This window comes from Homalodisca vitripennis, chromosome 3 (genome assembly GCF_021130785.1).
Source record: "Homalodisca vitripennis isolate AUS2020 chromosome 3, UT_GWSS_2.1, whole genome shotgun sequence".
In the NCBI taxonomy this organism is placed as follows: Eukaryota; Metazoa; Arthropoda; class Insecta; order Hemiptera; family Cicadellidae; genus Homalodisca; species Homalodisca vitripennis.
The window spans coordinates 199,049,572-199,063,481 of record NC_060209.1 but is presented as its reverse complement, the minus strand read 5'-3'; the positions used below and the strand labels follow the sequence as shown (position 1 = coordinate 199,063,481).

Here is a 13,910-nt window from a genome sequence, read left to right as displayed (position 1 = left end):
AGGACTTTCATAAAATGCTGAACAGAGCTGAAATCAGTAAAAATTGCTCTTTTGTTGTATTACAATAATTATTTAACTATGCCTAACGTTTATCAATAATAACACTATTCCATAAAGAGAGTGTCTCTTGATGAGTTTTTACGTTTTATTTTTTATATTACGTGCCCATTTATGCACCGAACATTTTCAAACTCTACACAATTAATGTAGTAGGTTTTAAAAATATTCTTTGAAAATTAAAGCTCCCTAAAAATTGTAGAATGAAAATGGTGACATATTCAAAAATTTTCCATTTTGCTTGCCATAAAAATTCATATAATTGGTCGTGGAAGTGATTTTTTAGATGGGCCACCCCAATCTTCAGATTTAACTGTGGGTTATTTCTTTCTATGGAGTTACTTAAAGAAACAAGGTTATAATCGTAGCTTCAACCATGATGAGGAATTAAAACAATCAATTGAAAAAGAACTTCTCCGGATACCGCAGAATTCCTTTGTAAGAGTTTACGATTCAATTTGTTAAGCGCTGTTAACAGTGTGTATTTGTGGATAGATTACAGTTAGAATAATTGTGGACTTTAATAGTAGGATTTTTAATAGGCTATGTTCTAATTTTTAGATTGAAATGCTTTATTTGTTTACAATATGCCAATAAATAATTTTGTAAAACCAAAAAAATACTGTTTTTTTTACTGTTTTAAAGTATAGTTTTTGAAAAATTCCACCATTTTGTTTCAACAATTGCTAGAGAGCTGAAATTTTCAAAGAATATTTTTAAATGGATTTTGTAGAGTTTAAAATGTTCGATGCATAAATGGGCAAGTAATATAAAATCAAACATTTAAACCTGTTCAAGGGACATCCGGTACTTCTCTTTTTTATATTGATCTAGCATTATATAAAAACCGTTTTGTCCAAAAATAACACAATTCACTACGTGGAAAAATATTTAAGATTTAGCTTGAATTGACTGACACATCAAACAAATTTAAAGAAGCAAAGTTTTGAAATGTATCGACATATTTTTATGTAAATTTGTAGTAGACTTTATTCATTTAAAAAATAAGCAGAAAAATCCATTAAATATTCTTTGAGTTATATCGATTTTAAAATGCCTTTGCTTAATCATTTAAATAATATTTTTAATTGTTATTTCTGCAATAGAAGTAAAAAAGTGTTTTCTCAACATATGCTACAAAATTTAAAAAAGGATTAAAACATGTTTACCACTAATACATATCGTCACCCTTTTCCCCTTAATATTTTCGACGAGTACATTATTGATTTCATCGACCAATCATAGTCGACAGCTTACCCACGCTCCAGACTTCTTGCGCCAGGTCTTGGACATAACCAACCACTGGTCGAGTCCGCTACCCACCGGCTGCCACACGTACTGCTTCTTGGCATTGTCATAGATGACATTGGCCCAGTCGGCTTCAGGGAACAGCTCCTTCAAGGCTCGTATCCTTTCCTCGTACTGCGCCCCGCTCTCTCCCTCGTACAACTCCAGTAGCTTCGCGTAGTAGTCCGTAGTCGACTGTCCTGGCTGGCGCGAGTAGCGCTTCAAGTACTTCTCTCTCAGCGGGTTGTCCTGTAATGTGGAGATATGTGTGTTAATATTTCATTCTTACTTTAAAATGTATAAATTCGATTACTGTTAAACCCCCGTAATAGGTAGGTTTCAGTACTTCGGCACTTTAACAACTTATGTATGAAAATCTCAACTTATGTACCGATATTTCAAAAATTATAAACAAAACGTATCAGCCTTTTACACATTTTATTCAACTTAAAATGTTTTTATCAGCACCTTTCGGGTCAAAATACAAAATATTAGTTTTGCTTTTCAATCAAAGCCGTTTAATAAGCATTAAATTATCCTTTTGTTTGAAGTTTCTTTTTGACGATGGAAGGATTGTGAAGGAAACAGGATTTCCGGACATTTGCCATCGTTCAGTGATACAATAAACCAATAACACTACGTTTCGAGATCTGCACTCTGACCTCTTCTTCAGATAAATAACTGACCTAACATAATTACAAAACTAGGTTAAAATAAACAAATCAAAACAGAGCGTTGTGACACACGTAAGTCAGGAATCACAACCCCCATGTTGTGTGTCTACTTCACTAACTCTAAAACACGCACTTAATAAATAACAAAACACAATACTAATTATTAAAACTGGACTACACAATACAGGTCACAATGGGTCTGCATTCGCCGACCAACCACCTACGACTGACCAGGGGCCAATAGTAAATGGCGATCGTCACGGCAGAAACAAGATAGCGGCAAAAAAGGAGGGAACAGGAGTGGGACTTTTTTATTATTGGTTCATGCTAGATGAACTTCTTAAAACCATACTGTGACTCCGCATTAATGAGATAAAATATGAACATTGCCACTGAGACATAACTGGGACTTTCCACAAGTCAGTCAATAATATGACAGGACCCAAGAATGAACCTTGTGAGTATTCAATTTTTAACGTTAGAACGGCTTAATACTAAAATATGAGGTTCAAGTGGACGTACATTGGATAGGAATTGTTCAGTGCTGTAGACGTAGGCGCCTTGAGCAGTATCGAAGTACGTCTGAGACCAAGGCAGGGTGGGGTATAGATGTTTCACCCAGTCTATTCTCTCCCTGTAGTCGGCTTCGGACTCGGTACTTCCACGCTGGAGCAGTTTGTTGAAGTCGGCGACTGAAGGCCGTTTACCCGCCGTCTGTAGCCTCGTCAAGTATTCCTTCAGGGTCTCTCCATCCTGCTTAGACCACTGCACATACAAACGATGGCTTATTTAGTTATTTCACTTAAGTCATGGTGTCAATTTGGGGCACTAATAAAAATTGTAATTGAGTGTGGTAAATTTTAGGGTAAATCTTCTAAAATATTACACTAATTTTGTGGGATACTAGGCCCTGTTGTCAGTCAATTCTGGATGAATCTTTTCTTATTTTTTATGTATTCTTCTAACGGAATTACACCAGTAGTAAAATTAAATAAGTTAAAATAGAGCTTAAATGATTAATAACGCTAATAATATTTACTTATACAATTAAATAACAAACAGTATTAAAAATTAATTATCAAAAAAATCATTAAATAAGTAAGAAATATAAGTTAGTTAAGAAACAATCAACAAAAAGGTAAAACAGACAAAGACAATAATAGATAGTTACATATCAGACGAGCAACAATAATACATTTGTCACAGCGTCAAATTTTAGGAATTGCCAAATTATAAACAATTTTTAAACAATGAATTACGTTATTGAAAGTTTTTAGTTGCAATTTTGTAAAGAGTTATTTTCTTTTTTATTTTATAAGATTATACCGTTAGAACTGATATCTTAAATTAATACCCAAAAAAGTTCAAATTTATTCACTGCCCAAGGAACATAGATTGTGAACATTATTTTAGAATTATGCAACAACTTAATTAATAGAGGAAACAGGACTTTTCCGGACATTTGAAATTGTTCAAAGATACAAGAAGGACGTAACTCTAGGTTACTACGTAGTTACTACGTTAATTAATAAACTCTTTGGACCTTCTTACTTTTTTCAAATACTATATAAAATTAATAAAACATTCAGAAAACAGTAGAATTAAAACTTAAAACATTAGAATTCAAATAAAGCGAAGTCAACACATATGATGTTTATCAAGTATACATTATTTCTATAAACTGCATGTATATAAAATGTATCTAAACAAGTTTTAAAAACGTGGAATCCCATTTTCCTCTTGGAATGTTGCTTCATGAAAAACTGTATATTCTTAGTCTAAAATATTTCATTATTACAAATTGTTCCTAGCATTATTGTTTCCAAAATGTTTGCTAAAAGTGTCCGCTTCAAAAATATACATACAGCCTACTTTTTACTTCCCAAAATTTAAATTAAACTTTTACTAGTTTACGTTACCTAAATTGTGAATTGATTATTGATATATAAACGATTAATGATTTTGTGCTGAAAATAGTGAGTAAAATACTAACGTCAAAAGATGAGGCAGACGAAGATGATTTCTGGATGAAGAAAGTTTTTGCTCCACCAGCACCTCCACTTCCGCTACCTCCGCTGTATCTTCTCCTTTCCTGTAAAATAATTTATTTATGTTACGGAACAATTCCATAGAGAGAAGTGTGGGATTTATTCTTACTGCCACAGAATACATTTCAAATGATTGATCATCAGATGAAAACTACAAAGAAATGACCATGTAGTTATGAAACAAGTTCAATCTACAGAAAGATATTTTGCAATCACACTTACTACTATGGTTTCCTTGTTTGCGTATTTTTTAATGTGACCATATGACGGTGTGTGAAATACGCACTTGATAATTTTTGAACGCTTTTATTATTTCGCGAATAAAAACAAATGCAATCTAATTTTACGTAGTACATACATACGAGAACTAGAGTCATTAGATGGAAATCATAATTTAATAGTTTTTAATCTTTTTTTAATCCTTCGTTAAGTTTATGTTAGCGCCTTGTGTTAGGAATAGCATACTGCATAACATACGAGTGTACCTCAAACGTAATATGTGCTTGATACAATGTTCCATCAGTTCGATAAAACCAATAAATGTGTACGTTATAATTCATCCTACAATAAACGATATGTACATTAATTCCTATCATATATTTACCTTTAAAACGTTAACATTTCAATAATCTGGCTAACAAGTCAGGCATATACGTATTAAATTAATTGGAGATTACACTGTAAACATCATCAGATGAGCCGTCCTCTCAGCCAACAGACCATGTTTGTCCTGGGGATATTTATTTCGGGATTAATTAAACTGTGTGATGCTTCTTCACATAATATATTTAATTGGCTGAGCTTCAGCGAAGCCAATAAATCGTGTGGCTGGAAAATTGCAATTCTGTCCGTTTGTTTATCTGTCCGCACGATACCAACTTACACACTTGAAACTTTGTATGAAGCTTCATTTCTATGTTGGCATCACTGAGTTCGATGATGGTGCATATCAATCTATGGGATATTGGTAACTATAATGGTAAAGCGTATATAAATGTATAAACAATCTGAGTACAATGTCAATAATATTAAATTATTTGACATTTAACACATGTAGCTTATTTATAAAGTACTAGCTGTTTCCCGCGGCTTCGCACGCTTTTCGTACGCTTTGCCCGTATGTGCACTTCTGGTTCAAGTGAATTATATTTCCAACGACGATGTAGAGTTTGTATTGTTGCCACGATCAAGAAAATCTGTCAAAAGTGTATGTTTATAGCCATTGTCTACGTACATGTACTTTATTATAAAGTGGTCTAACACTCAAGCTTTAAGTTCAAGCAGAAATGTATTTTGAAGACAAATATACATCAAAGCTTAGTGCCTTCAAATAGTTTTTCGCTATTTAATATACTTAACTGTCTCGTAATCGCAGTTTATAGTGTACAGGCGCTTTAAAAACTTTTAACTTTTGCAGTGCCGCCTGGTGGCGAGATACATCAATAGGCATAGCATATAAACCCTCTCCGTCGAAAAATACATATACATACAAATTTTCATAATGATCGGTCAAATAGTTTACGATTCTATAAAGGACATACAAACATTCATTTACACACACACACACACACACACACACACACACACACACACACACACACACACACACACACACACACACACACACACACACACACACACACACACACACACACACACACACACACATACACACACACATATATATATATATATATATATATATATATATATATATATATATATATATAGAAAACAACATTATACAGTGAAAAGTCGGTATTAAAAATTTGGGACAAGGTTTGATTTTGGCGCACTCTTGCGTTATAGTACTCCCCTACGTTACCGAAACGTTTCTTATTCGAACACTGGGATGAAACTATTCCAATGATGACTTAATGAACAAAAATTGGAATGTATAACGTGGCAATATATGTCGATAAAGGTTTCATAAGATTTGCATAAACATTCATTACGACATTGTCAAGAGTTCTATGGTGGTGCAATTCCAATTATGGAATTTGGCTGAGCGTCATCGAAGCTCATCATTCAGTAGTCTTTTTCCCTTTTGTTTGCTCGGATGTTATAAAATTTCTTTTCTGTATGATGTCTGTCTGTCTATGTCCCCACAGGAAATTTCGAGAAGGAAAAGAGCTATAGATTTTTTAAATTCTGCTTGCAACCTCAGTGAAGTCTGTTATGCGGCACGTGGTGTGGCGTACTCCTGCCTTGAATTTATAATGTAAATTTGCCTGTTCTGGACGCAAAAAAGAAATAAATATAATTTTTTCGCATTATTAATTAATTTTCCGTACTACTTAATTCAAAGTAGTCATAAATATACCCGGGTGTCCCACGATGAGGTATAAACGTTTGATTTTAAATTATTAGCCCATTTATGCACCGAAAATTTTCAAACTCTACACAATTCTTTAAATAGGGTTTTAAAAATATTCTGTAAAAATTTCAGCTCTCTAAAAATTGTTTAAACCAAATGGTGGCATACTCAAAAGGAATTACTGTTCGGGCAGCTGACAGTTGTAATGAGGTGCTATCTTACGACATTTCAGACAGTACAGTGACTGGGAATAGGTATGAACAGGTTTTAAATGAACAACAGTCTTGCCTCATTTTACGGTTCCAGAAATGGATACATGTTCCAACAAGATGGTGCTCCTCCTTGTTTCGCAAATCCTGTCAAGCAATTACTAAATGACAAACTTCATGGCCGTTGAATTGGTCGTGGAAGTAATTTTTTTGATTTGCCACCGCGATCCCCAGATTTAACTGTGTGTGATTTCTTTGTATAGGGTTGCTTAAAGGTATAATTTTATACTCGTAGCTTCAGTAATGATGATGAATTAAAACAAGAAATGGAAGAGGAACTCCTCCTGATACCACAGAATTTCTTTGTAATTTATTCAAGGGGCATTTGTTAAGCGCTATTATCAGTGTGTCACTGTGGATGAATTACAGTTCGAATAATTGTGGACTGTAATTGTAGGTTTTTCAATAGGCTATGTTCTAATTTTCTGATTGAACATGAATGATTGAATGCTTTATTTCTATAGAATGTAACTGTAATAATTTTACAAACCAAAAATACTGTGTTTTAACTGTTTTTAAAGTATAGTTTTCAAAATACCACCATTTTGTTTCGACAGTTGCTAGAGAGCTGAAAGTTTCACAGAATATTTTAAAACCTGTTTAATGAATTGTGAGTTTGAAAATGGTGCATAAATTGGCAAGTACTATAAAATCAAACGTTTAAAACTCGTCGTGGGTCACCCGGTGTTTTATTAAGAGAGAATTTAAATTAAAATGTTTTAATACTGATTATCTAGTTAAATAACCGTATCAAAAGAAAAAATGTATATATATATATACCAGGGCTTACTGAAATATTTTACATGGGGCTTATCTGTCAGTAAACCCGCAGCAGCCCGCATTGGCGTGGACAGCACTGTCGTCCGTTTATTGCCCGGACATGGACAGCCTCTATCTGGCTCAGTTATTTAGCATGTCCAAGTCCTGTAAGCTACTTGCATTTAAGCAATTAAAACTATCCTACTAGTAGTGGCCACCTACCTGGATGTAGTAGGTCTTGCCAGGCAGTCGTTGGGTACCTCCCTATAACATACAATTTTATTGTAGTTAACTGTACTACTATCTTTGTCCTTATTATTACTAGTTTTACATGTGTTCATATGCCATAGATATTTTGAAAGCCGGAATAACATTTATAAAGTTTAACCACAGTATGATGTAAATATCTGTAATAATCTGTAAGTTCTGTTTGCTACTTGAATTTAATTTAATAAAAACTACCTAAAACGTTGCAGCGTCTTACCTGAATGTAGTAAGTCTTGCCGGGGATCCTTTGAGACCCCTACAACATACAATGCATTTCGAGTAAACTGTACTACTATATTCATCCTATATTAACAAAATTACCGTAAACAAGTAAAAAATGCCAAGGCACGAGACATTGAAAATCAATTGAGGCAATCAGTACATTTTTACAAAAGTGCGTGTAAAATTATATAAAATAACACATAATATCCAAATGAGTTCAATCAATCCTCAATCCCAATCCTCAGAAATGAGTGAACTTATAATATTTTTAATGTGGCGGATGAATTTTAGTTGGAGTTTCATCCGTAATTGAACCAGCCAAATTATATAACATCGACACTTCTGGCGAGGAGTCATTTACGGGACCGGTCTCATTTCCGTATCATGCCCGTATATTTAATCTTAAACAAAAAAGGTCCTGGACATTAAGGTCTGAGTGTTTAAGTTTTTTACGTCATCATAAAGTATAGATGAAATACAGTATATTTTTCAGTGAAACTTTGAACTGTCACGGTCTGGAAATTTGAATTTTTATAGAAACAGATGATTCATACGTACTTCAATATACACAATGCCCCGTACATTTACATACTAACAGGAACTGGAGTGAATAAACTTACGCCGGATGACGAAGTCTGCCGTATATACTGTACACCACCAGGCCTTGTTCTCTGCTGCTGTAAATAGAGATTATTTATTATCCATTAGTTTGTATCATTCTTTATTTAAACCTAAAAATTACAAAATAAGTTATGTTCTATTATCAGCCAAAAAGTGAACCGAAACTTTGGTACCTATACTTCACCAATAAATATAAATAACCATTTAGTTGTTTATAAAATAAAACGAATAATTTACTTACCTGTTGCATAAAAACAGTGTTTGCTGGATAACTTTGCGAGCCCTGTGAAAAATGAAAATAGGTAAATATATGTAAATAGGCAAAAACGTTAATTAAGAGTTCATAATAGAAATGTTAAAACTGGCTCTTCCTATCAACTGATTGAAATGTACTGCTGTTCAAAACCAAGGCAGAGCAAGTCCACAGTTAACTGATAATACTGTAAAATAAGTGCACAATTTAATATAAATGATCGTTTATTTATAATAGTTGTAGACGCTGTATATAATATTTAAATTACTATGCATATGTGTACTAGCATTTAAAATGTATTAAAATCGTAAAATATACAGATTGAGTAGATTATTTTTGTTTTAACTGATGAAAACAAAATAATGAATTATTCCATCACAACGTCATACAGTTTTTACAATTTAAATTTATGACAAATACTAACCTTCCTTAACCAGTTATGAAGGCTACTGTAGCAATACAGAAATAAAAATTTGAATATCAGAGTCCACCTTTTATACATTTCGCAAAATATGCGGTCTTACTCTTTCTTACATGAGCAATATTATAATTATAAAATGTGTTACGACACAAACTATACAATATAAATTGTTCAAGAAATAACACAAATACGCGTAAAATAAAAATGAAAAATGATGTTCAAAGAATGACCGACTCGGAATACATATCTAGTTTACTTTCTATACAAGTATTAGAATTCTAATGAGCACTCGAAACCAGAAGAGTATTCTTACCGATGAGGAAGATGATTTCTTTATATATCGCACCTCTCCGCCACCCCCATTGCTACTTGACCCTCCCTGTTGAACAACATCTCATTTTAAACAGTAAAATATCGAAAAGCGAAAGTAAATATTGTAATAATACTCTAGCTGTATCACCCTACTGTTGTAAGGAAGTATGCTTTTTGACATGTACTTCTATAGACAACATGGTTTATTGACCGTCTGTGTAGGTTGGCACAAATGAATACTACATTTGTTACCATACATAAAGGAAATAATATAAGTATTAGCATAAAGTTTGGTGTAATTTAATTAAATAGAGAGTACGTAAAAGTGACAGGTATAGTCAACAGTAAAAATAACTATAATTATAATTTAGTAAGTCGTATATTTATTATAATATAAGTAAATGGAACAGAAATGGTTGGTATACTCAATAATGTAAATATAAATGCAGAATGTAGTAAATAGAAGATGAAGTACACTGTAAATAAATAGTGCAATAAAATATGTTGCAAATAATACCGCAAAACAGAACTGTTCGAGTTTACAATGTATATTGTAGCATGTTTCGATTATAAATCTACTAACCCTCTTCCCCGCCTTTAAAATAGGTGTAATTTCAAAACAAACACATCGTAACTTTTACAATGTTGTACACTACTAATTAAATTCACTGTACAACATTGCTTCCAACATAAATTTCCAGAGCGCCAGCCAATCTCTGCCATTGAGGATAAGATTCAATTGCTCCTCATTCAATATTTCGTGGCTAAACCACTTTTATGTAGTGCAGAAGGAAGCGGGATATCGTTCCGCGTTCCAAGTCAACTGAATTAAATACTGAAATGCCTTTAAGCACGGATGGTAATTTTGAGACATTCAGTATATTTTATTACTGGGAAGAGTGTCTACGGCAAAATACATTTTATGTAGAATTGCTGGCCACAAGGCGTTCGAGAGTTTAATGGGTTAATCCCTTCCGCTAAGGCACTGGGAGGAATGTCCATGGCCAAATACATAGAATTGCTGGCCAAAATGAGTTCGAGAGTTTAATGGGTTGATCCCTTCTGCTAGGCACTGGGAAGAGTGACCATGGCCAAATACATAGAATTGCTGGCCAAAAGGAGTTCGAGAGTTTAATGGGTTGACCCCTTCTGCTAGGCACTGGGAAGAGTGTCCATGGCCAAATACATACTGAAGATAAAAGCTTCAGGTTGAACATTGTGAAACATCTAATTTCATTTCATTTCAACAAATTTCATCACAAACATCATGAAATTGATTAAAATATTTAAAAAGATTTGGTTTTTAAATAATCCCTTTATTTTATAAGTATAAATACAACTAAACGTTTTTCATTGATCTTCTCCATAGAACTAAATTTGAAAGTTTCATATAATTTAGCCACTTGAAGTATACATACATGGTTAGGCAAACGTTAGCAAACACCGTTACATATTTTAACTGCTTTAACTAATGAAACAATATAAGAGTTTAAAACTATGTAAGGGCGTTGTTTCCACACTATTGTGTAATAATACGTTATGTATACACAATGGAAACGCATTTCACAAAGGAATGAGATAGAGACCTCTAGATTTCAATATTCATACTCTTTTACCACTATTTTTAAAAAATGGTGGCATTTAAAAATTTTAAAAATATTATTCACCTAACCTTTCATTTAATAAGATTTTTTACAAGAAAGTTTATGTTTACCCCCAAAAATACTCCATTTTAAAAACGAGATTTCGAATGTCACCATTAAGTACATTCTCATACCCTATTCAGATATGCTGAGTTTTATTTCACTTATTAAATCAGTTAAAAAGGTAAAATGGCGTTTCCATATATTTTTATAACCATATACATTGTAAATAATGTTTATCTAAATCATTTTAAACCATATATATTCCAATTAAATATTTATATGGACCAAAGCATTATTAATATTTTAAAGTACCTATAATATTATATTTATAGAATAATAGTTTATTGGGTTAAAAGTATAAAAATTTAAATAAATAGGTATTAAAAAAAAATTAATCAAATAATTAAAATATTTACCACACTTACTATGTATTAAATTAGAGTTTTAAATTTAAGGGTTCTTGAAGTAAATTGAGATGAGTACATTTATTTATAATTTAGCGTTAACGATAAGCAGAAACATTTAAAACTCGTTTATATTAATAAATGAATTTACTATACTGTGTGAGCTAAAACTAATAGCAACTTCATTAAGTATAACTTCAGTTTCTTCGTTATAAGATGCCACTATGTTGTAATTAATTGACTAAGTAAATAAGTGTATAATTATAACCATTTAAAATAACATTATATACATTTTAAAATATAGAATTTCAAGTAATATCGAAATAATTGTTACAATAATAATGTTAGTAGTAAATATTTATAGTACAATAAAAAACTATATTCAATGTCATCATGTCGATTAGTCAAAGTCAATTTGATTACAACTAGAAAATATATAGGCTTGGAATTTCTCAATCAAATACCCACATAACTACACAAAGAAAAAACCGTAGCATTTAAAAAAACACAATTAAATAAATACAACATCAAAGTACAAAATACTGACCTGCCGATAGGAGTAACTTCCCAGGGTGGGTAGGATCGCCTGAAACACAAACAATAATACAATGACTTAACATGCTGTTGAGAAATAGTAATATCCCTGATTTCATTTTGGTTTTTCGTAAAAATGATTGAACAATTCAATATTTTGATAAGGAAATAAGTATTTTACTTAGAAAATACGATGCGTAAGAACACTCCCACGTATGTGTAGTGACCTAAAAAACATTTTTTAAGTTAACAATTTGTATTAAGAAAATAATTAATTATTTTCGTTAATTACACCCTATTCTTTATGTTTATTAGAATTAACTGATGTTCAATTATTGTAAAATTCTTAGTAGTAATATTGTAAAAGAATTAATATATTCTTTTTGTAAAATGGAATAGTAGTAATGTGACGATGGACTGCTTTTGATCAAAGTCATTAGGTAAAACTAATTTTTGATATTATAAATCTAGCCTCGAAAAGTGTTTGGTATAAACCTTTCATAATAAATAAAATAATAAACCTTTTAAAAATCATGAACCTACAAGTACTTGATGATGAATTCGCTAAATTCTAAATGTACCTTGTACAAATGAAATATATAAAAAAGTGTTAAAAGGTAAATTATTGTATATATAATTTTTGAGTTACACCTTGGCTTTTTCAAAAAGAGAGGCTTACTTTAAAAACTGTATACATTTAATTTACAGTTTTTTAAGAACTAGAATTTACTACAATTGGAAATTCTACTTCAAAACGTTAAGAGATTAACGGAACCAATATGGTTCCCCAACTTATACGGTCTTTTAAGAAATATAAAGTGGTGTGAGTTTAGCAAAACATAAACTTAAATAATTTTGGCAGAACCTAAATCAAATTTACAGATTAAATCTTCTGAGAAACTAGTCTAGAACCCGTTTACACTATACTGGGACATAGAAATATAAGGAGAAGAAGCAACTCCAAATTTAATGTTAGAGTTGATCCAGTAGTATCTAATTTAAAGGGTTGGTTTTCCTTAAAAGGTTTGATATTCTCAGATGCCAATTAGCAATTGGTACACAAAATGTTAATGTTTTTTAGTACTAACTATTCTCAAATAAGAAATAGTAATCATAAATAGAATGTGAAAGTATAATTTTCTTTTTTTACTGAGGTACGGGTTTTAAAGATGAAATATCCGTTGAGCGAACGACTTACCAGCAAGAGGATCGCGATCGCCGAACGAACGGCATGAGTCGCTAGCATCGTGGCTGGAGACAAGGTCCTGAGACTAGATCGTAGGGCGGGTGTTAATATATCTGTAGCAGACAATGGGACTAATTCGATCGACAACTGATGGGACCGCACACTTGTGCAGCCCGAGGTAATAAGGAGAAGAATTAACGCTAATTGGTAAATAGAGACGTCAAGATTTTGTGCGATTATATGTACACATTACGAGGAACAGGGTGTTTACGTCGTAATATTCGCGGAAAGTGCACTTGTGAGGCGTACATGACAGTAGCTAATTATAAACACCTACACTTATAGAGTGATGGACTGACAAATATGTCACCTAATGTAGGTCACGTCAGTGGCTGAACTAAGATTAATTTAAATATTTAATAAACAAAGGCTGGGTAGGCAGTATCCGTTTGGTTATGAAGTATTCGTTTCTCTTTTTGGTGGTTTTGCATAACATTGGCCTAAAAATACAATTTTTAAAATGTGGGGATCCTTAAAACTCCCCTAAAAACCTCCATTGCATCAGAATGATCTAAGGAACAAATCACCTGAACTAGTTTTTGAATAACTGACTTAACCTACTTATCACGTACA

General features: G+C 32.3%; 1 protein-coding gene across 25 annotated transcripts in view; it reads right to left on the bottom strand.

Moving 5' to 3' along the window:
- The window catches only part of LOC124358018 (serine-rich adhesin for platelets-like), a 70,772-nt gene extending 57,410 nt beyond the window's left edge, over positions 1-13,362 (bottom strand). For 23 of the 25 annotated variants that reach the window (XM_046810262.1, XM_046810264.1, XM_046810261.1 and 20 more), the window contains exons 1-10: positions 13,290-13,347; positions 12,105-12,143; positions 9,509-9,574; positions 8,763-8,804; positions 8,521-8,577; positions 7,896-7,934; positions 7,634-7,675; positions 4,012-4,110; positions 2,541-2,783; positions 1,315-1,593 (exon numbers count right to left, since the gene is read on the bottom strand). In XM_046810262.1, the coding sequence (XP_046666218.1) occupies positions 1,315-1,593; positions 2,541-2,783; positions 4,012-4,110; positions 7,634-7,675; positions 7,896-7,934; positions 8,521-8,577; positions 8,763-8,804; positions 9,509-9,574; positions 12,105-12,143; positions 13,290-13,337 (954 nt within the window). In that variant the 5' untranslated portion in view covers positions 13,338-13,347. Of the gene's footprint in view, positions 1-1,314; positions 1,594-2,540; positions 2,784-4,011; positions 4,111-7,633; positions 7,676-7,895; positions 7,935-8,520; positions 8,578-8,762; positions 8,805-9,508; positions 9,575-12,104; positions 12,144-13,289 lie in introns of all 25 variants that reach the window. The other 2 variants (XM_046810245.1, XM_046810247.1) reach the window with 2 other exon arrangements.
- Between the last annotated feature and the right edge of the window lie 548 nt (positions 13,363-13,910).